General features: G+C 39.8%; 1 protein-coding gene and 1 long non-coding RNA gene across 2 annotated transcripts in view; one reads left to right on the top strand and one right to left on the bottom strand.

The window, feature by feature from the left end:
* Positions 1-5,442: 5,442 nt before the first annotated feature.
* The window catches only part of OTOA (otoancorin), a 34,587-nt gene continuing 18,067 nt past the window's right edge, over positions 5,443-21,962 (bottom strand). The window contains exons 20-29 of the mRNA XM_040575012.1: positions 20,827-20,920; positions 19,888-20,017; positions 16,152-16,339; positions 12,783-12,938; positions 12,015-12,157; positions 11,481-11,617; positions 10,790-10,887; positions 8,739-8,931; positions 7,499-7,588; positions 5,443-6,922 (exon numbers count right to left, since the gene is read on the bottom strand). Of these exons, the coding sequence (XP_040430946.1) occupies positions 7,521-7,588; positions 8,739-8,931; positions 10,790-10,887; positions 11,481-11,617; positions 12,015-12,157; positions 12,783-12,938; positions 16,152-16,339; positions 19,888-20,017; positions 20,827-20,920 (1,207 nt within the window). The 3' untranslated portion in view covers positions 5,443-6,922; positions 7,499-7,520. The remainder of the gene's footprint in view (positions 6,923-7,498; positions 7,589-8,738; positions 8,932-10,789; positions 10,888-11,480; positions 11,618-12,014; positions 12,158-12,782; positions 12,939-16,151; positions 16,340-19,887; positions 20,018-20,826; positions 20,921-21,962) is intronic.
* Positions 8,909-21,375, top strand: LOC121078625. The gene is made up of 3 exons (XR_005824672.1): positions 8,909-8,993; positions 19,606-19,733; positions 21,259-21,375. It is a non-coding gene; the product is annotated as an uncharacterized LOC121078625 (long non-coding RNA).

Below are 21,962 nucleotides of genomic sequence, written 5' to 3'. Positions count from 1 at the left end.
AGGGATGCTATAAAAAGTAATTTCTTAAAAATCTCATTTGACATTATTACACACGCTGTAGCATAAGAACCATGCTGTATAAAGTCCACAGAAAAATTCCATCAGAACAACATATTTACTTTGAAAACTTATCCTAGTCATGAGATAAAGACAGGGAGATCACTTACCAATTTCTATCACAGGCAAAGCACTCAACTTGGGGAAAGTTAATTTAATGTATTGCCTGTTCTTCTCCCTTCCCTCTTTTTCCCAGGCTCAACTTGACTCCCCCAAAACTTGGACACCTTAATGCTTGAGAGTAAGTCCCGCATCTGAAAGACAACAGGATATTGCTCCCTGTTGTGGTATTTAGCCTCTAACTGAGGGAGGCCAGAGCCTGTCCACAGCTCGATCTACCCTGCAGCATCCGCACTGACCTGGCTCCAGCCGTCCACGAGAGCTGGCAGCATTGCAGGTCGGCTCTAACTTCTGTGCAGCACGCACAGAAGATGAGGACAGAGCTCCCTGTGTTAACAGCACAAGGTAGACCTCAGACAAGTCCAGTTTGGCTGCAAGTTTTACCCACAGGTTTAACATGAGAGCCCCCTTGTTTTACCAGTGATCCTATGGTTAACTGAAAAAAGGGCAGACATGAGAACCACACAGAAAAGATTTAGGAAAAAATCTTTGCTTAGTTTAAATCTTTATCTCAGTGTTCTTCATTGGGTTTCTTTTTCTTCTTTACCTTCTCGGATTTCCAGTCCCTGAAAGCTCATTTTCTATCTTTCTCCTTTTCATTTCTAGTTTGCTTTCACTCCCCTCTTCTCAGGTCTGTTTTCTCTGTTTCTTCATTTTCCTGGGGAAAGCCAGCAAAGTTCCTTTTCCATTCAGTAATATTAGATGGGTAAGCAGAGCTCCCTGGCAGTCTCAGGACAGGCTTGCCACCCCGAGGCAAGCTCAGCTTTCCCTGGCCCTTGCTGTTCACATGCCCATTTTAACACCTCCGCCTGTCCTGGTATCCTGAGGTGCAGCTGTGCTCCCTGAGCAGGACAACAGGAAAATTCTGCAGAATCTCACTCCACTTGCCTAAGATACCTTGCACTCAGCAACAGCAAGTGAAATGGAGCAGTTCTCATCTTTCCTTGGCCCTTGACCAAAGTCTCCAGAATCCTGACATTCAATGTCACTGACTAGGCAAGAGAAAAAAAAATGTGGAAGGTGAGAAGTACATCTGATGCTCTGCTGGACAGCCAGTGTTTCTCAAAGGCACTCTGGCAATAGAGCTCAGGGTACTGAAAGCTGTGGTGTCCTTTGCACTAAACTGGACAAAGATTTTCCTAGGATGCAGTAAGGTACTGAAGCCCCATTTGTGCTGCCTGAAATCAATGCCCCATGAGAGGGGGATGCTGTGCAGCATAACGCTCTGCTTTGGTTTAAAGGATTAAAAACACTTTCATCATGGATGAAAGAAAATACCACCTGAGAAAGACAGGTATTAGAGCATGAAATACCACCTGGGACAAATACGCTGTCCTGGACAGTGGCATTAAGTGGATAGACTGTATATTTCTTAACCAGACGAAAGACTTCTTCAACATCTTTTCACAGTGGTTTCAGGGAAAGAATCTGTGTGAAGTTGTCCATGTACTTCAATGGGCATTGGCTCAGACACTGACAGGCGTTAATATTATACTGTGTATTCTTCTGACCAGCTGAAATATATGCTACATTCCATGGATCTCTTCCCAAATAAACTTCAAATTTCTAAAACTGACCTACCCAGCTTGACAAAGGCCCAGTATAGAAATAAAGTACTTAGTCTTAATGATCACTGTTCTGTGAAGAGGGCCTGAAAAGAGTGTGCATCTCCCCTGAAACAGCTGAACATACTTATTTCACAGAAAAACTTGTGATTAACCCAAGCTATGGAAACAATTACATGGTAGGTAGTAGGGTCCAATTCAGACAAACTACCTTACATATAAGCTTTCTTGATGACCTGGTAGAGAAATGATGTTTCATCTCTTTCAAAAGCTATGGAATCAATAATATTATGACTAGAATAAACAACAACTCTTATCTCAGTTTATGCAGTATATATTCAGAGCTTATTTGTGATCTAAGTTGTTTTCTGATATCTGATTAAATATTGAAACACATCAGGTCTCACTTGAAGATGACCCAGGGCATCAAACCAGCATGTGATTTTAACTAGAGCAAAGACTATTCTTTGGTAAATCAAAACAGTTCTTTTCTATACAACCGTTAAAAGCTCTTGAGGAAAAAGAGTACCAGAAAAAATACCCTGCTGTATTTGTGATGAATTAGTATTTTCAGCAATTTTCTCTTCTCTTCTAGGAATTTACTCCTGTCCTCTCTCCCTTTTTTTTTTTCAGTAAAGATTTCAGATACTATGAGAGACACTGTTAAGTGTTTCCAAGGGTAATTAATACCAGCTAAAATATTAGGAGATAAATGTTACACTGTTGCCTGCAAAGCAAGAAATCCAGCAATCATAATTCCTCCATTTAATGCTGCAATGTATAGTCACTTGGATGGTAAGCTCTGAACACGCCTTCTGTTCCTACATCATGAGGGCATGAAAATCCTTATTAATCCAGATCAGAAAAGCAGAACGATGCTGAACAGGAAGGGGCAGGAAGAGACAGATGGACATTGGCTGATTTGTACTCTTAGCAGAAAAAAATACAATGCATTCCCAGACTGTGTACTGCCAGGTACAATTAATAAGATGCTAATTCTGACAAAAATATTTTATGGTACAAAATTGCTACAGGTCCTGGTACCAGATGAGGGCAGGTGGAGTGTATGAGCTAGTCTTATAATTTCTCTGTTTAGGAACTGAATAGATAGGATGAAAAGATATTAAACATTTTACCAAAATATATGAAAATATATACCTGGATGATACATTGATTTGTTTGACAGGTTTGTCTTTTATCTGTACATTTTAAAGCACGCTGTAAAACGAAGTACAAAATACTATTTCTGAGGAATAATTTTAGATGTTCTAGGGTATTGATAAGAGAAATTTAACTTACATTAGGAGTTTGCATTTATTCTTTGCAGACCTGTCTTTTCTATCCAGTTTCCTTCCTGCCTTATCAGGTAGGGAAGCCAGAGCCTGTCCGCAACAGCAGTGGAGTAAGCAGTCCACAGGGTTGTGCCACATCATATGACACAGGAGAGAATGTTTTACTAATCAAGACTGTAAGAGTAAAATAAGGATCTTAGCCCTCCTGAGATGGTAGGCTCATGTATCGAAAGCTCGTTTTTAAAAAAAAATAAACATTATCAAAATGTTATCAAAAACATTATCAAAATGTTATCAAAAACATTTTCATTGAGATAAAGATATCACATTGCTTACAGTTGCATATTAGCCTACAATATCAGTTTTGTTTTTTTTTTTTTAGGAGGAGAAAAGGGAAGAGATTATTTGATTTCTACTTTTCTCTAAGGATGACAGCCTATCACAAGGGAAAATGGTACTGCAATTTAACAAGTTACTGTTCCTCAATTGATCTTCCATAACTGGCATCCACTGAAGCAGAATGAAGCATCTACAACCACCACAACACAGTAAGAGCCAGAACACCAGCATGTGAGCTATGGTCAGTGCTATGGGATTATCTACTCACATGACTCATTCCAGGCAACTGTTCGATTCCTTGCTTATTTGTGAGTAGCAAAATAAGTGAGTTAGTAGGATCTCCCCCCTAACCCTACATAGGTTCGGCTGGCACACCTGGAAGGAGTGGCTCACAACTGCTGCAGCATGGGTGGACAGAATGGGACTTCTAACAAAGCCCCAGTTGAGCAGGATGGGACTTGCAATCTGTGGTGATGATCCTAAAACAGGCACAGCAGTCAAGTGATAAACTAAATCTGCCATAATGCAGTGTGTAATTGCCCCTGGAGTATTTGAGCATATTATACAGAAGCATAAATGGCATTTTAACTTTAAAATTAAAGAAGGATGACTTTTTTTTTTTTTTTAAGTGGTCTCTTTAGAGCCTCACACTGATAGGTATTGGTTAGTCCTGATGTGACAGATTGAGATCACTGGGAGTCAAGCATTCCATGTACTGCACAAAAACAACAGCCATAATGCCAGCTTTAGAGGGACATCTTTCAGACACTGTGGATATGTAGTCGTTTCCTTATCTCCAGGGATTTAAAGATACCAGAAATGTGGGATTTCCCCAGTACCAGGTGGTAGGGATAATTTTTCCACCAGTGACCTCAAACGAGTAGCCCTTTTTTCTTTTCTAAACACGATTACTGGACACAAAAGGTGGCAGGCACTGAAATAATAAGCCAACAGAGTATCTCTTTCTGTCTGACCCTTAACAATCCTACATCTCATCAAATGAATTAAATGAAATACCTCCTCTGACATCCTGCTGGACACGGCCGCTTGTCACATGGTTCACAACACTTGGAGGAGCTTGGCCTACACCAGAGTTATGTCAGACTGTCAACAGTCAGACGTATATCCTGCAGGATCTACAGCAGTGCCTAGCAACCATCAGAGTAGGCACAAGTGGAGGGGAGAGCTGCGATACTCAGAGTATGCAGAAAATTAGTGTTATGGCATATTCAGCAGCAGATTTCTGCATTAGAGTCTGATTTTTTTATGCTATTCTCAAATACGAGTGTTAAAACTAAAAGGGTATGGGGAAAATTAATCTTGGTTTAAACAAATGTTACCCACATCTAAAACAAGCAGCAACATTTCTTTAAGGATCAAAGAAAACTTTATACAGCATTTCTCTGTCAAAAGTCTTGGCAGTGTGAAAAAAGAGGGAGTGTGAGACATCTTTCCCACGAACACATGCCAGTGAATGTGATCATGGGTATTTGGTATATAATACACAGCAGCACTGGTGACAGGCGCTTGTGGCTAGCAGTATCATATGGCACGGATGCCTGCAGTAAGCAATTCTGTGGTTTATAGGAGTAAAAAGGAAAGTTTACGTGTTTCAGTTTCTTCTTAGCAATGGAAGCATGCCAGATTGTGAATGGACAGCAGATTACTTACATGGACAGCAGACTACATGCTGTGCGCACTACTGCTCTGACTCTCTCCTCCCCACCCATTCTCCTCACAGACATTCATTTTCAAGAGTTTTGAGGAAGGCATCTTATGAATCACAGTTTTTGCAGAATGAACCGTTATATCAGATATCTTTGTAAGAGGTGCACCAGAAAAAGTAAAATAGCTTTTCTGCAATACTCACCATCCAAGATGCTCACATCATCACACAAACCAAAAAGGGCTTGTCCTCTCACCATGAAGCAAGTATGACATTAAGTATGTGCTCTGCATTTACGTTTCTATGCTACTCTTGTAAGAAATAGATGTCTTTGACCAAATGTAAATGCAATGCTAAAGATATTAACATAATTATTAATTTAACAAAATAAATAATCAAGGAGTTCAGCTATTTAAGAGCACTTGTGCTTGAAAGGAATCACAGCACAGATGGCACAAAGCAAAGAGCTCACTCCTGCTCCAATTAAAAGCTGAACTCTGACTCACATAATTGCAGACAGAATCACTACCAGGTACATTGACAGAAGATCATTTTCAGCTCATATGGATTTTTGAAGTGCTTGATATAGCTAAGTCACGTATCTGACTTACACAGCTGAACTGGAAACACTGACTCTCTTCTTGACTATGAAAATACTCTCCTGCATCTTCACTGAAATACACACAGAATTCAGGTCAAGTAATTTCTAGAAATGAAACAACCTTTTAGTACTTTCACATCTAAATGAGGCATGACTTTTTAAGATGAGAAAACATAAATCTTTATAATGTATTGGATCCATTGAAGCATTTTTGGCTTTTGGTGGGTGTTTGCATGTATTTACTGGGATTGATCATACAAATTTCTTTCTATTTAAGTAAATGCTGCAATCTACTGTTTATATGCAGAAAAGGAAACGCACTGGGAACAAGCTAGAATTTTATCACTGGCACTAGAGAAAGGGCTGCAAGGCAATTTGCAACAATAGTAGTTCTTTGCTCATAAAATACAGCATAGTAGTACTTGTAACATCACATCATATTTGCTAGGGTTAAAGATAGGCAAAGGCAGTTCAAAGAGGAACAGATTGCTAAAGAGCAAGAGGGAACAGGAGGGGGTGAAAAGTGGCCATGCTCTTACTGCTTCCTTTGCCAATAACAGAGCCCTGAAAATCAGGCTGGCTCCTGCTGCTGCAGGAATTACAGACTATCTGGGAATGGGGTGGGAGCTGTTATTCCCAGCAGCAACAGCAAACACTCGCTCTTCCCCAGGAGCACCAGAAGCTGGGAGCCTCTTCCCTCCAGCCCCGATCCTATCCCTTCCCCACCCGTAGGAAAATTTTAAATCTGCTTTCAGTACTAAGAAGCTAGGTGTGATGTTTGCCACAAAGAAATACAAATAAAAGTTTGAAAGGTATTTCACTCAGGACCACTTCTTAGCTGAGCAGGATTTAAACCAGCATCCCAGAGATTAAATTATTTTATTGCAACAGCAGTAACTTTCAGCATGGTTTCTACTATGTCACACAGAAAGACAGTCTCTGTTCTGAGGAATGATTCAAGGTATAAAAAGAAAACCCAACAGATGGATAAAATAGTGTGACCAAAGTAGTCAACATAAAAAGGACTGCGTAAGTTTTTTTCTCATGATGCACATAAGGCATTTCCAGTTTTGAAATGTGTTCTGAAGCACTTGGAGGGAACTCCTGTGTTACTCATTAATGGTAAAGCAAGGAAAAGGGGATACTTCACATCACAATGATGGATGAAGGTGTTGCTTTTAAGAAATTAATCAGGTTGTACTCGGACATTTGAGAACCTCTTCATTCTACTATTTGTGCTGAGCTGCAGCTCTTTAGCATCTCCTTTGTAAGCTCCAGGACACTGAAAATCAAAAAGCAAAGAAAAAAATGAAATCTTTTGACATACCTTGGTTTGCAGTCTTTAAATGCTCTGGTGTTACACTCAACATTTGTTTGCTTAACTAGCATTTATAACATAAGCCCACCAGTGCTCTTGTTAAATTTTATTCTGTCAAAATTGTAATATCCCCTCAACAGTTAATGGCAACATTCATTTAGCTGGAGGTTATCACAGCAGTTGTGGAATAAAATCTTATCAGTGGACTGGAACAAACAAAATACAGCTTAATACCAACAACACGCTCCAAATAAAATGCACTAATGGATTGGTGTTGCATGGAATTTTAAATATACGTTTGTTAAGGCTGGCCTTACAGTAAAGATGAGATAAAATGTTTTCCCCTTGATTAGGGTCAAAGATAGTCTAAGAGAGGTACATAAAATACATAAAAGTTATTCAAAAATTGTTATCTCTGTATTCAAAGCAGGAAGGGGATCTCTCAGTCCTTCACACTGTTGTGTAACTGCTAAGCCACCACCATTGCAGATGAACTGTGTCTCTATTATAAAGATACTTCCAACTGAAAATAAAACTTACCACAAGCTTAACAATGATAGATTCAGGAGAGCACGCACAGCATGAACATGGCACACAACCAGATGCTGAAGCCACCCAAACAGGGAGCACCTGAAAAACAGAGCTTTATGCCTTAGTGTTGCGACACAGTTCAGACTAGTGCAGTCTTACCTAAGCCAGCCTAGAGAGGAGCAGCAAAATCCAACATTTCAATCCTCCCAATTAGATTCAGCAACTCTAAAGATGATACAATTCAGAATGGTCAACCTCAGTTTAACATACACAGCTCTGAAAAGAAGCATTCCATAGGGGTAGTACAGAATGACAAGTATACTGGGAATAACGAATGAGGAGCTTAAGAACTCAGGTGATCTTTACCCAGGAAACTCCTCCTTTTGGCGTATCTACAGGGGAAACATGTCATGTGCATGAGAGATCTGGGCTGAGAGCACAATTCAGCTGCTTCTAGGAAGACCTGCTCTAATTCCTGCAAGGGCGTCAGAGTAATTTAGCCACCTTTACTGCTATTTTAGCACCTCGGCATCCTTGTCTTTTCTTCACAACTTCTCTCTCACTGGTGGCAGTGGAAAGAACAGTGTTTGCTGTCTGACAGCGATAATTTCTCAAAACTGGCTTGACTGTGTAAAATATCACTAAATGTAAGATGTCCATTAATACACTTGCCAACATAACTTGCCCAGTATAAATTACAATATGGAGAAGTAGTAAGTTAAACTGCTGAAGCCTAGGTACGAATAGACTTTCATTCCAAATAGGATGGGAACAGAAGAAAAAACTGCTCCAGGGGCCCAAGATCAAGTCTGGGTAAAGGTGCTAATCCACCCCAGTGCTACCTCCTTTCCCACTTGCAGCTCTGCAAACCAGGTTCTGCTGCAGATAAAGGCTGTGATCTGAAGGTCCAGAGATGGAGGGACCTGCTCTAAGTTATTTAGGCAAAGAATATGGGAACAAAGAAGAAGGGAAAGATCATTGCTTTGGACAACATTCTACACAAGCTAGTGCTTAGCACAATGACTTATCTTCCTCCATTATCTCTTGCTGTGGGTAAATCCAATACCACCCTTGCTGCTCCTCTTGGTCAGGTGCATGATTGGAAGCCTGACTTAAAAAGTTGATTAGAAAATTCACTTTAGTCTACTCTCAGAAGACGTGAATGATCCTGGTGGGTGCTGAGATACCTGTCCCACTTGTGCACCAGTGTCCTCCCCTCTAAGCAGGAGAGGGGACTGGCTGCACTCACCACCTGGAGCTGGGGTCTGCCCCACTGGGTGTGCACAAGCTGTGGTGGGTGCCTCTGGGGTGCTTGTCCTGGCTCCATCCAGTGCCAGCTGAAGGCTCTGGAGCTGTGATAAAGTCAGATGCTTACGTTGAGATCCTGTAACCATGGCAGCATTTTCAGGGCCCAGGTTTGCTATTTGTTCTGGGGACAATGCCTGGGAGGAAAAAAAGTCAGAAAGTCATTTAAGCTGCTGATAGGCTAGTGGCTCCAACACTGGTAAGGAATCACTGTTTTGCCTTTGGAATGAGGGGAAACAGCCTTCAACATTGTATTTCTATAGAATAGCTCAACAGAGCTTAAAAAAACCTTTTTGTTCATTTACTTCACTGGCTACTCATCTATCTTACACCCTCGTCTTTGCTGCTCGGGTCTGAAAGTTTGAGAGGCTTTCTGTGCCAACACTATATTGGACACTGCTTCAATATGTAACTGGAGTTTAATTTTCCAGGCAGTTTTCTTATTTGCTCAAAGACTGATGACGCTGTGCATCCTCCTGTGTTTTCATTTGTTTCCTCTTACATCTGCTCCCAAGCAAACTCTCTTGAACCTATGTTCGACCTTTGATTTGAGTTATCAGTAGAGCAGTGAGATAAAAAAGTAATATGCTTCAATCTCATTATTCATTTTCCTCTTTTAGACTGCAAATCTTCCAACTTTGGTCATATTAAAACTTGTGTTTAAAAAGGAACACGGAAATCATAATTTTACAGTATTTGTATCACACAGAAATTAACCAGTCTGTAAAGCCTACATGTATTGGTTGGTCATGCTGGATGGCTTGCATTCCAGCTAACAATATGCAGTCACAAGAATTGCAGCCCTCCTGTACAACGTGCTGTCTGTGCTGCAACAGTTCTGCATCCTAGTTCTACTTTATCTTTGTAAGGGACTATATTCCGCTTCCAAGTAGGTCAGACAATGGAATAAACCCTTCCCAGTTTTTCATTATCTAGCAAATGGTGTACTCTTTTAAAACTAGTAAGCTCAAATAAATGCCTGTCAGTCCAGAAATGTTAAGATAAGCCACTTTAAAACTAAATTAAGGTCCACAATACAATGTAATTTTTCATAAATCAAAAGCTGAATAATATATGCAGCCCTGTACAAGATCTGTGTAAACACAAATTCTGCTTTGAATCTTTCAAATGCAGAAAACTGTTCTGGGAAGGTTCTCTGTTATTTGTTAAGCACATTTTGTAGTATCATTACTATTCTTACTAACAAAAATGTATGTTATTTGAAAGAAATTCTACAAGATGATGTAGACCCTCAGCTTTGCCTGTTTTCCAGAGAGATAGTTTGACTAAGGACATCTCAAGCTTATCTAAACTGTTGGTGGTACTGTGCAGAACAGTGTTCAAGGAGTTTTTCTCATTTATGGAACCTGACACAGTTAACTATCTGTTTAGCTCATCTGTCCATAAGTATATTGCTTGCCCAGGCATCTGACAGATACCAGCCTAGGCAGAATATTAATCTTGTCACTAAGTCAAATAACGTCTGGGGCAATGATCTCAAGATCCATGTTCTAATTTCTGGCCAAACTTTCAGAACAGGTTTAATTAGATGTAATTCCTTTCTGATCTGTATCTGCTTGTACAGTCTGTTTCGCAGAGCCAACTCTGGAGAATTGTGCCAGATTTTAAGATAATAAAAAGGCTCTTAGGCAGTCAAGCAGAGAAATGTGTAGCTGTGATAGCATCTCTGCAAATGTTAATAAACAGAAGAAAGCTCAGATCTGAATACAGTGTCAGAAGAAAGAGTCCTTTCTGTGCTTTCTGACCCTAGATCTTCTCTTTTCCCTTGGGACTCATTTGAGGGGAAAAAAAAAAGCTTGTTTAACATATTTTATGTTCATCACAAATACGGATGATATAGTTGAAAGTTAACGTTTCAGATCTTTGACTGTCTCTCACTTAACTGACCACAGAAAAATTCCTGCTGAAACCCCAAGCCAAACCATAAATCAGTGTTGCAGTTCATTCATAAGAGAGTAAAAATAAAGCTCTTACTTGGAAAATTTCACCAGGTATGTGGCTTATTGCTATCGGCTGGAAATATGGCATCAGGTTTTTATCGAAAGCTTTTAATTCATCCTCATTCAAACCACCTGCAAAGGTAATACATTTTCTATTAGACTGACTTTTAAGCTAACACAAAATTTAAGCTCTTGCACAAAATATGTAATAAATATATTTCTTCAATGTTTCATAAAAAAATACCAGTTCTTTTTTTTTGTTTGTTTGTTTTCTCTTTCATTATATTCAAATATTAGAAATAATCTGACCTTAGCTAATGGTATGGAACCTACACTACCCAAGGGACCATTAAATAACTCTTTTGCTTCTAAGAGAGACAGTTGAGGGGAGATGTGTTTAAATCTATAAAATCTATAAAAATACAAGCAGTGTTATTCAGGAATGCTTCTTGACAGCTTCTTCTGATACAAGAAGTCTTAGGGAGCATTAAGTGAAATTATTGGAAAGCTTTAAAAAAAGTGCAATGGGAGGCACCTTATGGAAACTACCACGGCTTTTCCTTAGCACTGAAGAAATTGCTGAACATCCATCCCTGCAGATGACTCCTCCCTGGAAGAAATATATTTTGCCAGTCTAAAAAAACGCATTACTACATGAACCTGTCTCCTACTGCTCAGTAATACTGCTTCACATCTATTACCATCTGCAGTCTGAAGTTTGTTACCTGCTATAGTACCAATCTCCTGTAACACAGAGCCATTCCAGCTAGTTGCAGATCCAAACACAGACTCTGCCATCTTCTTAAACTGCCTCAGAACAGGGGTGCTACACAGCAACAGGCCAATTCTTGCAACAGCAGCACTGCAAAAGGCAACAAGGTTAATATGACATGCTGCAATCACATGCAATATTAAAAGTGCTTGGAATATACTTAGTCTGCAGTAGCAAGACTGTAAACCTCTTTTCCAGTTAAAAATATATGTACAATTGCTGCATACAAAAGTTTAATGCTTTGAGCAAAAGCCCAAGTTTCTCAGTGCAATATTTGAATGGTGAGATATAAATGGCAGAGAAAATCTAAAATGGACTATATTTTAAACAGCTACTGTATGCTTTCCATAACATCTATTGGCTTTCTTAAAGCATCTTAAGTGCAAACTAAAAGAGGCCTTTAGGCTCTGGAAATCTCAAAGGAAAACAAACTGCATTTTGTCAATAGAAATACTAATACATATTTCATAAGTATCGAATGTAGTACCTGAATTCAACACTCCTTATGGACATGATTTCTGTGGAGTTCAGAGCACAGAGAATAGCTCCTAATCCAACTAAATCAAAACTTTTTAATGTACTCATTGTCTGGCCAGAGTCTTCTAGAAAACTGTGCAAAATAGATCTTGCCTGCAAAAATAATAAGATATTAGGCAAGAACAGAGTGAACTTAATTGAAGGTTTTGTTACTAGAAGCTCAAAGTCTTACTGGAAGCTATGGAGTGTTACAATGGAGCCTCCCCAACATAATTAAATGGAGTTTTGCATGGTCTTCAGGACAGGCACTGGCACCACCTCTATGAGGCATCTAAGCAGAGCATGGTTACATGGCCACTTCAGAAATGAAAGCAAGTTAAAAGAATTCAGTGTGTCTTCTGCTGAGTCACAAGGGACCACTTCACCAGAAGAAATGTGCATTGAAATGCCTAACAGAACTGCCCAATTCAATTAAATTGTTAGACAGAAATGCAAATTACTCAAGGGAATCAACATGAAATTTTTAGGTTTTCTAATATCAGGTTATCCTGCCTTATTTAAGTGTCACCTATAGATGGTGACCTGTGTTTAGGACTAAGATTCAGATGTGAATGGGATGTAGGTGCCAAAATGTCTTTGCCAGCCCTCATTTGCAGGGGCCAAGGCTGAAGACAACAAGCAGAGAGTGGTGGGGGTGGCTGTATCAATTTCCTAGGCAATTCTAGGACTTGAGTCTCAAAAAGCATGAATCCAGTAGTAAATTCAATAATGTACTTACTTGGGTATGAGTCCATTCTGTTTGCTGACTCAGAACAGAAATGGTGTCGATCAGATGTAAATCCAGCTCTTCAATTTCATCTTCAGTGAGTGCCAGAGCAATGCGCCCCAGAGAAACAATATGGTAACTCTTCCAGACTGACAGCGATCCCCAAACCTTTAGAACAGATTCATTAATGTACAGCATCTGTTAGATCATTGTGAATCTTCCTGTATGTAAACCATTTCCCAAAACTTTGGTTTTAAAAGTCCCAATACCTGATGTAGGCTTCTTCGCACACAAAATGCAGAGACTGGATATTGTGAAGCCTTTCAAGGTTCTGCATTAACAATGGTTAGTTTATCTAAAATATCAATACCAATGTATTTAAAACTAGAAGCAGTAGAACTCGGTTTATCTGTGATATAGTTACAGTGACTGAGAAGCTGTTACAGACCAGCCCCAAGGAAATTTTGATTACAGGAAAAGATCTATCTGGATAAGGAATAACGAAAGGGCATCAAGAGCTGGATTTGCAGAGCCTGGAACTGTCAATAATATTTAGCTGCTAGTCGGTGGGCAGTATTTCTCAGGATGTGGCCAACTGCCTTTGCAAAAAAAAAAAAAAGTATGCTAGGTTCTGGCTGAAAGGAGTAACTTGAACAAGACAGGTATAAGGAAAAAAAAAGTTCCCTTTAAAGGTCTCAGAGACTTCAGCAACGTTGCAATGTTAGTTGGTACAAGGAAGTTTTCTAGTACAATTGTGCCGCTAACTTCATGTAGAGAAATAAATGTAAAAAGCCAGTTCTGGGCTAAGTTAACCATTCCATGGAAATACTTCTTTTATTTTCAGGATTGCCACGATCTAGCTTTTGTTCAAAAAGCTTGAAGGGTGAATGCTAGCGAGGACTCACTGAAGAAATCTCTCTGTACTTGCCTACTAAATAGTGTTTGCATCTTCAGATACATCTGGTACTGTACAACCCACAAAGGGCCAGACCTCTGGAATAAAATAATTCTCACCCAGAGTTGCTGACTATGTGCTGTTCATACCAATGTGCACATCTAAGACAGAGCAGCCCCAAGGCTGCTGAGGTGTTTCTTCTCAACTATGACACTTGGGTTAAAGATTTGCTTAAGAGTGGCTTTTGCTGGACCTGTACCTCCTGACTGAGTTTCCACCGGATCTTTTATGCTGGTTTTACAATATCATAAAGAAACAGAACAGGGGCCTAAGCCTGGGAAATTTCAGTCTTTCCAAAGAAAAGAGACAGTAAAATACATTATCCTGATTTTAAAGCTCCTAATTCTCTAATTTAAGAGGTACACGAAACACATACAGTTAAAAATGTTGTGTGTCTGTTTCCTGATCCAGGTCATAAAATACGGGGTTTCAGCTGTTTCATAAATAGCATCATCTGACAGCGCTGCATGAAATCTCAAACATAATGGTATAAATAACACAACACATTAAAACTGAACCACTCCTTTGTCCTCATTCACCTAGAGAATGCAAATCCACACATCTGTTACTATCACAGAGCCTGGAGACCTTCCCCTTACAAGTGAGCTAAGCTGCTTACTTTCATTAAGACCCAATCTGATAACTATTTTTTTTGAATTAGTTTGGAACCACGAGTAGTATGTTGTTTATTTTGGAATAAATAAATCAATTTAGGAGAAATTAAAGCTGGCTTAATCAAACAGTTAATCAAAGATGCCCTTTAGTTAATAATATAACAGCATCTTATACATACAATGTCGAAGAGCTGCAGTTGTTTTGCCTGTACTATCTGATTTCTCATGCTTGGCGTTCAGTGTATATAGAAAGTCTGTCCTCGTCCAGCAGCAGTTTGTCTTACCACAGAGACCCAATATACAAAATTCAGTGCACTACAGATCTGTGTATCTTTCGGTATCTTTGCATTGAACATAGCTGGGCTAGGAGCACATTAACCTTGTAGACAATTTCTCTAGAGCAGATACCACTTCGTAAGCACACCATTATATTGCACTGCTGTAAAACACTTTAGTTTCCACCATCTCAGATAATAAACTAACATTCATCTCCTCGGATTTTTTTTTCCCCTTTTCCTACCCACATATCTCTGTGTTGACAGAGGAAGGCTGTCTTGGGACAGAAGCATTTGACACGGGGGGCTGTTGTCCTACCCCAGCATGGCAGCAGAAACAGAACTGCAGTCACTGTCAGCTTTCAGAAATCTGACCAGTGCTCTCTCCCTTCCAGCACCTGTAGTTCAGGAGTTTTAAAAGCTGAGCTGCACTTCTAAAAACTGCACTTTCAGCCTTATTTACCCAAAGGTCATAGTCAGCTCCACTGCTCTGACTGCAACTCGTGATTACAAAGATACTGCCCAGGCCCACCTTGACCCTTGTCCCAGCCCTCAGATCTCCAAGCATCTGCACTGGTCCTACTGGCAGTCAACTGGACTTGTAGATGCTTCCTACCCTTGTTCTGTCAGAGCAAACCATACAAACAACTTTTTAAGGGTTGGATCATTTTGGTAGAATGGGATTCAGAAGTAGCTAGCCATGAAGGGATGGAGACAGAGAGCAGACAGCCTCCATCAAATGCTGGTGACATGCAGCTGAAGACAGCCTGGGCTCAGTAACCTCTACACCTCTGGGTCTTCCGCAGCCAAAACAAATGGTTTCACTACACCCTAAGGCTTTTTCTGGCTGAATCAAAAAGTCTGTTTGTGACAATACCAGGAAGCAGTACGAGGAGATCGCCCCCAGGAGGGTGAATCACCAGTGCCAGGGATGGGGTGAGGTGTGGCTTTCAGGAGCCCACAGCTGGACAAGGGAGCACTGATGAGCACCCAGGCACCCTGCTGACGGTGGCCCCGGACACAGGGCACAGCGCTGGCATCACACAACCATGTCCTGTGCTCTGGCAAACACCATGGGCATCAGGTACGGCCTGTGCCCAGGGCAGAGACCTGTTACTTACCCAGCTAAATACCCTCTTGGTCCATCTGGTTTTATGCCACCATAAACTATATTTAACATAGATGTAGACACTTTAACACTCTAAGCTGAATTCTCAGCAGGCCAGCCAAATTCCCATAGGACAGCTTGCTGGTTTTTCATTTATAAAAGAAAAGCAAGAAGCAAGCAACCAAAAAGCCATGGGAAAGCAAAAGCACTCAAGTTTTTCAGCAGCCAATAGCTCAGAACAACTTGCCTGTCGACTCTGAAGCAAGACAATAGCTTTCTATCACCATCTCACATTATTTTTCCAATAAGCAATAGATATTCCTGCAGCAATAGTGACATTGCCATAACATAGTTATTTTAGAGCTGCATAGTTCAATAAAAGCAAGTCAAATTATGGATTTAATTTTCTTTCACAGACAGTATAGTTACCTGCTTGGCTTTTTCCTTCAACACCATAAGCTGTGAGCTGTTAAAACCAGAGACAGTCCCAAGACGTTCCACGTTTTTGTCAAAAGTCCTTGCATCCATGCATTTCAGTTCCTGAACTGACCAATAGACATTTGCTTCTGCTAATTTAATAACTTCATCTGAAGAAGGGGCTCTGGTTCCAAGGCAATCTGGAAAAAAAAAGTGAAATACTAAGAGTTTTCCTCAAGGAGACTGCAAAAAGGAAATTTACCAATAGGAAAATGTAAGAGGCTGACAGACTGTGAATTAACTGCAGCCAATGTGATATTGATTAACTAATTATCTTACAATGAAATTATTTCTTTAAATATTTACATCATTGATGTAGTGGATACAAAAGCAGAATTTGCCAAATTAGCAAGAAATCAGGTACATTTTTTGTCGTCCAAAGGCAGTGCATGCTGGAAAAGAAAAGAGGAGTAGCTGTATTTCAGAACAGTTACAATACAGAATGCCGGGAAAAAAAAAAACACTAAAATCTGAATGTGCACAGTGCTAAGAGCAACCAAGATGTTCCAAGTTTCTTTCAAGTCCAGTTCTGTAAAGGAAGCAAAACCCAGGCAAGGGCTTAGCCTGCGGTCAAAGCAGTGCGCACTGGGGGCCACGATGCAGTAGGAACACAGATCTCTGGAACAGCCTCAGTGGAAGCTTCCTTCCACGGCTAAGGCTGCTCACCCCTGCTCTCCCAGAAAAGCTGCAGCTGAATGAACTTCACGTTTAACCAGCACATATACGAACCCAGCTCAATAAGAAAGTAACAACCACAAGGGGCCCCTTCATGCTAAAGTACTGTGACAGAGATGTATGGCTTGTAAGACTTACCTGACATTTAAACAAGGTGAAGACAGAAACTGGATGTGTCAGAGGAGCACAGTGCTTGTTCTCCGTATCAAAAGCAGGTTGTTAAAATGTCAAGAATGAGAGAGAGTGGCTCACTTAGAGCACAACTGTTTGGACAGACAACCTGCATTTAAAAATCTGATTTATGGGCAGGTTCTGGATCCATACATGATCAAATGAGATATTTTCCAGTGTGAGTATTAACAAAACCTGATCTTTGTTGGTGTAATCTACATCTAATATTGATGGAAAGCAGAAACTGGAATCCTAATGTGCTCACTTACTTCTCTTTCTCCTGTCACTAATTTAGGAAAGCCTTATTAAATAATGACCTAAACCAAATAATCTCTACATGTCTTTAGATATGACCATTACCAGTAAAAATCAAGAGTTTCACAGATGCTCTGTCTGAGCTAAGCTCCCACAGATAAATAAAGTGAGGATGTACAAAGTAGATTTGTACTTTGAAAGGAGGCAGAGGAGGGATTTATTTGCTTCAAAAGAAGCTGCAGTAGTGGGTAGAACACTGAAAAAATTGAATCTGTTGAGCAAACGAAAATGTTGTTCAGCTTGCAGTGTACCAGCTGATGTTCTGCTCTCCCTGTATGTGCTCTCCTGTGAAGCTGCATTGTTTCACTTTCCCATGCTGCAAAAAGGTCAGCTTTTCTCATGTAAATACTGGCATCCAGACACAATGCAGTTCCCTTCCCCAAGTCATGAAAACCTATTATTTTTTGTTCGTGGAAAAAAACATTGATTTTATTATTTGCAACATACCAGATACATTGGCACTATTACAGAGGGAAATACTAATTAGACTCCTGGCTTTACTTCCTGTATCTGATGCTATTTCATTCTTCCTTCTACTATATAATCATATTTAGTTTGATGAACATATTATATAGGTAATATATTATAACATCTCAGTGCTGTGAGGTAAGCAACTTGAATTCTTTTTCCACCATCGCTGCTCCATTCTGGTAGCATCTTGGGCAGATGATTCCTCATATGCTCCAACTTGCCTTAAGCAAATGAGTTTTGCCCTCATATGCTCCAATCTGCCTTAAGCATCACCTGTGCTTTTTCCTTGGCATAGGCATAGATGTAAGAACTGTCACTGTAATTATTACTTTTGTTACTATTCACTCACAACCAGACAGTAGGAAATGTTAATTATCAGGTTGGTAGCATGGAGAACCATCCATGTCATTCTAGAGCCACTTTCCTAGTAGTCAATTTTCTAGTGATTTAGAAGTCAAAAAACTTCAATCCTTACTGAAACTACTGTGTGACCTCTGTGGAGTTGATAAGATTATGTTTGGTAACAGAACTTCAATACCACACTTGGACTGCAGAATTTCTTGGACTAGAACAAACAATCCCTCCATTGCTCATCTTCCACTCTTGCCCCCAGCTATGCCAGCACAACCTGAGTGAAGAGTGAGCAGCCTTGGAACCCTGTTATCCTTTGACAAAGATCATTAGTTCCACTGGCAAGTTCACATTGGTCTTGCAGTGCAAGTATCAGACAGCTCTGCAACTGCACTGGACAGAAGTTTGATTAGAGGAGCCTTTGGGATTTGTGTGTTGTGATCCAGAGTTCTAAAAAACCATCTGTGAGGACAAAAATGTGCTGAAACATCTGATGCTGAACCTTTAATCCTGTGGCCCATGCCTACACATTTCTTAATTAATTTCTTAACAGTTAATGATCTGGTGGTTTATTTGTTCAGGGAAGAGTGAATTTGATCCATTCAGCTTGACTCTGCTACTCTACCAGCTTGATCCTGCTTTTTTAGAGCATGAAAAATGTGTAATGACTTCTCTGCTCAACCGAGGTCATGGTTTTGTTCAGGCAATGCAAAATACAGCTCTGCAGAACACTTTCTATCTCCCTCTGTGTATGAATACAACATTGTAAAGGACACCACAGTCATCATTCAGAATTGCTATTATACAAGTGGGAGGATTTCTATGCAGGCACAGGGCTAGGTGGGAGCTTGGACGTGCATTCTGTTGGACAGAACCGATGGGGAGGTTTTCGAAGGCATAAAGGTAGACAGTACCAACCCCCCTGAAACTGTTGGGCTCTAAATTCTAAGCAGTGCATTCAAAAGCCTCCCCTACAACATTGTCATTCTCCACAGCACAGGACAGTATGGCCTAAAAATTCTGCCTAGGTGAATTTAAGATAAGAGAAGGAATTGTTGTAATAGAATATAGTCAGAGTATGCATTTTCTACAAAGAAAAATGATCCATTTGTCACTAGCGATTCTAGTAGACTGATTGCTAATTAAAATATATTTTAGATTATAATAAGCTTTGCCCATTTGGACAGACAAAACACAGTGCCACCACTGATGTCAGATTTCAGAACAGCTGAGTCAACACACGATCATGTCTGGCAAAGGATTAACTACGTGTACTCTTTTGGCACAACAGTAACTTGTCACCTCCACTGCTTCTTAATTCAAGGAAGCTTAATTTCTGTTACAAAGGAAGCCAAAAAAAAAAGCCAAAATAAACAGGAAACCATAATACAAGTCATTAATCTTTTCCTTTGTGCACTCACAGACATGCCAGGAGATGTTAACCATGCAATCATGTACTGAGATCAAGTTTTTCAGCAATTGGTCAGTGCATCAGATGGCCACAGGCAACAGAGTAAAGACTCACTGTTTTAGCTAGAAGACTGATCCTTGGTAAGTTACTTAATGCTTTAATTTTTACTGTCCTGCTCTTGGAATACATTTAATGACTAAGTCAAAATGAAAAGTCAGTTTAAACTGCACCACCAGAGCCCCAAATGCAAATCGGGCACTTTGACACCACACAGACACCAGGTGAAACACTCACCTGGTCTGACGAGAGGTGGTTCAATATTGGCAGTGGCATTGGAGACGGATTCAAATACAGTTGATAGAAGCTCTTTGGCTGAAGAAATTGGTCTTACTGTCTTTGCTATTTGCAAAATGATATCCTGGAACTTTAAACAGAAAGCAAAACAATGAGTAAGACATCTTTCCCCCTTTTAAAACAAATTGTTTTGGAGAGAGACTCCTGCAGACCTCAGCAAAGTAGGGGTTAGTAACAGCTCAGCCTCCTTCCGAGTTGTGCAGATGTTTCACAACAGGAGGAGAATAAACCAACTGCTTCTGAAAGGTTAGTGGTAGATCTTTAATGAAAAGCAGTATTAGAAACAAAACAAATTCAGAGCAATTCTTCCTTTTGTATGTCCTCTCAGCTTCTGGCAACATCTGAGACTGCCTCCAGACCTTATTGTAGCAAGAGCTCCTCTGTTACATGATATACAGTATGGAAAATATTTTGTTTCAAATTTGTCAGATAAATATAAGAATTGATGATATAGACCCAATTAAATTATGAGGAATATTTTTTACCTGTTCACCTTTTTTTCAGGCTTTTGTGATGTTTTGACCTTTCTCCTCCACCCTGCTAGACACCTCCCTTTCAGTTGAGAAGTCCCATGCTATTTGGGCAATTATATGCGTTATCTCCTGAGGAAAAATTGCTGACTGTGCTCACATATTTCTGCAGAATAACGAAACCTCATTCCAGTATAGTTTAACCCTATACATAAAAAATTGTAAGATTATATGAACTAAAGAGGGCAAAGAAACTACAAAGTGCAATGCTGAGGATATCAGTTACTACTGTGTGTGCTATGTTGTACTTTGGGCAAAGGGCCACATATTCAGATTACATAACTTAGACTGTGAAACCCAAATTCTAACATTATCTCTTACAAAATTAAAAGTTAAAATAAAAACATACCTTTTCAGCAAGTACATTTAATTCTCTTTTTGACAACTCAGCTATGAATGGTCCAATATCTAATGTTGTTTCAGCTGTCCAGTTCTTTGGGGAGCTGAAGAAACATTTTGGAAAAGTATATTGATCAAGAATGTTTGCAATCAAAATTATACTAAAACTTAAGAGTTTTTGTTACGCTGTATTATATAGAAAAGACAGATGCTCCTATGCCAGTGTGATGAATCATATGTATTAACATCAGACTCTACTTTCTCATCTCTCTCTGACACAGGGGGCATTAGTGGAATTCAATACATTCAGAGGAAGCCTTCAAACATTGCAGTCATGGAGCTTTGTTCTCTCTCTCACTCAATGTTCATAGCATTCTTAGCATGACAGTGTTCAAGCAAGGAGAAAGACCTTTAAAAAAAAAAATGCCCCATTTTCTCTCAGATTCATGCTGCAATGGTATCCTGCTAAATGGCATCAAAAGAGAAGCAGAAACCTCACAGCCAAACCTGAAACCATCTTTTTTCCAAATACCTTATCCTAAGGATCAACTTGGTTAATACACAGGTAAGCAATATTTACCAGTACTTGCTTAAAAATTTGAACAAACAAACAAGCCTATTCCAATATTAAACTATCTGCAGTTTTACACGGGCTGGTTTTCCTTGCTGTTGGGCAACTGCAGCTTTCTCTGATGCCAACAGGAGCTGTGGGTGCTCATCATTTCTGAAAAACAGGCCCACGCACACCTCACAAGAGTGGACAGTTTCCCGCTGGTTCTGAAAAGATCAAATTCACTAAGCAATTCAGGAAAGTAACTCAAACTTTTTGAAACTAAGGGACGGGAACATGAAACATAGGTGATGAAACAGAAAACTTAAATACCTATCTTATTGGCTCCATATTTTTTACTCTCAGTGCTATTTTCTTCATCTGTAATATCAAGAGTAGTGAAAGGCAGCTCTAACACCTTGGACAGCCACATCTAATGACACCTAAGCCATTTCTGTATTAGAGATTTTTTCTATGATAGGTACCATACCTCTTGAAATAACACGTTAAATTATTTGTAGGAATAGGAAGGAAACTCCGCTCTGAGTGGTGCTGGGAGTTTCAAAATATATGTTGCTTAGCACTATGCCTATTTG

The sequence above is a fragment of the Cygnus olor genome, chromosome 15, assembly GCF_009769625.2.
Source record: "Cygnus olor isolate bCygOlo1 chromosome 15, bCygOlo1.pri.v2, whole genome shotgun sequence".
NCBI classification, from domain to species: domain Eukaryota; kingdom Metazoa; phylum Chordata; class Aves; order Anseriformes; family Anatidae; genus Cygnus; species Cygnus olor.
The sequence above is the reverse complement of the archived record's forward strand: the minus strand, read 5'-3'. Positions and strand labels throughout refer to the sequence as shown.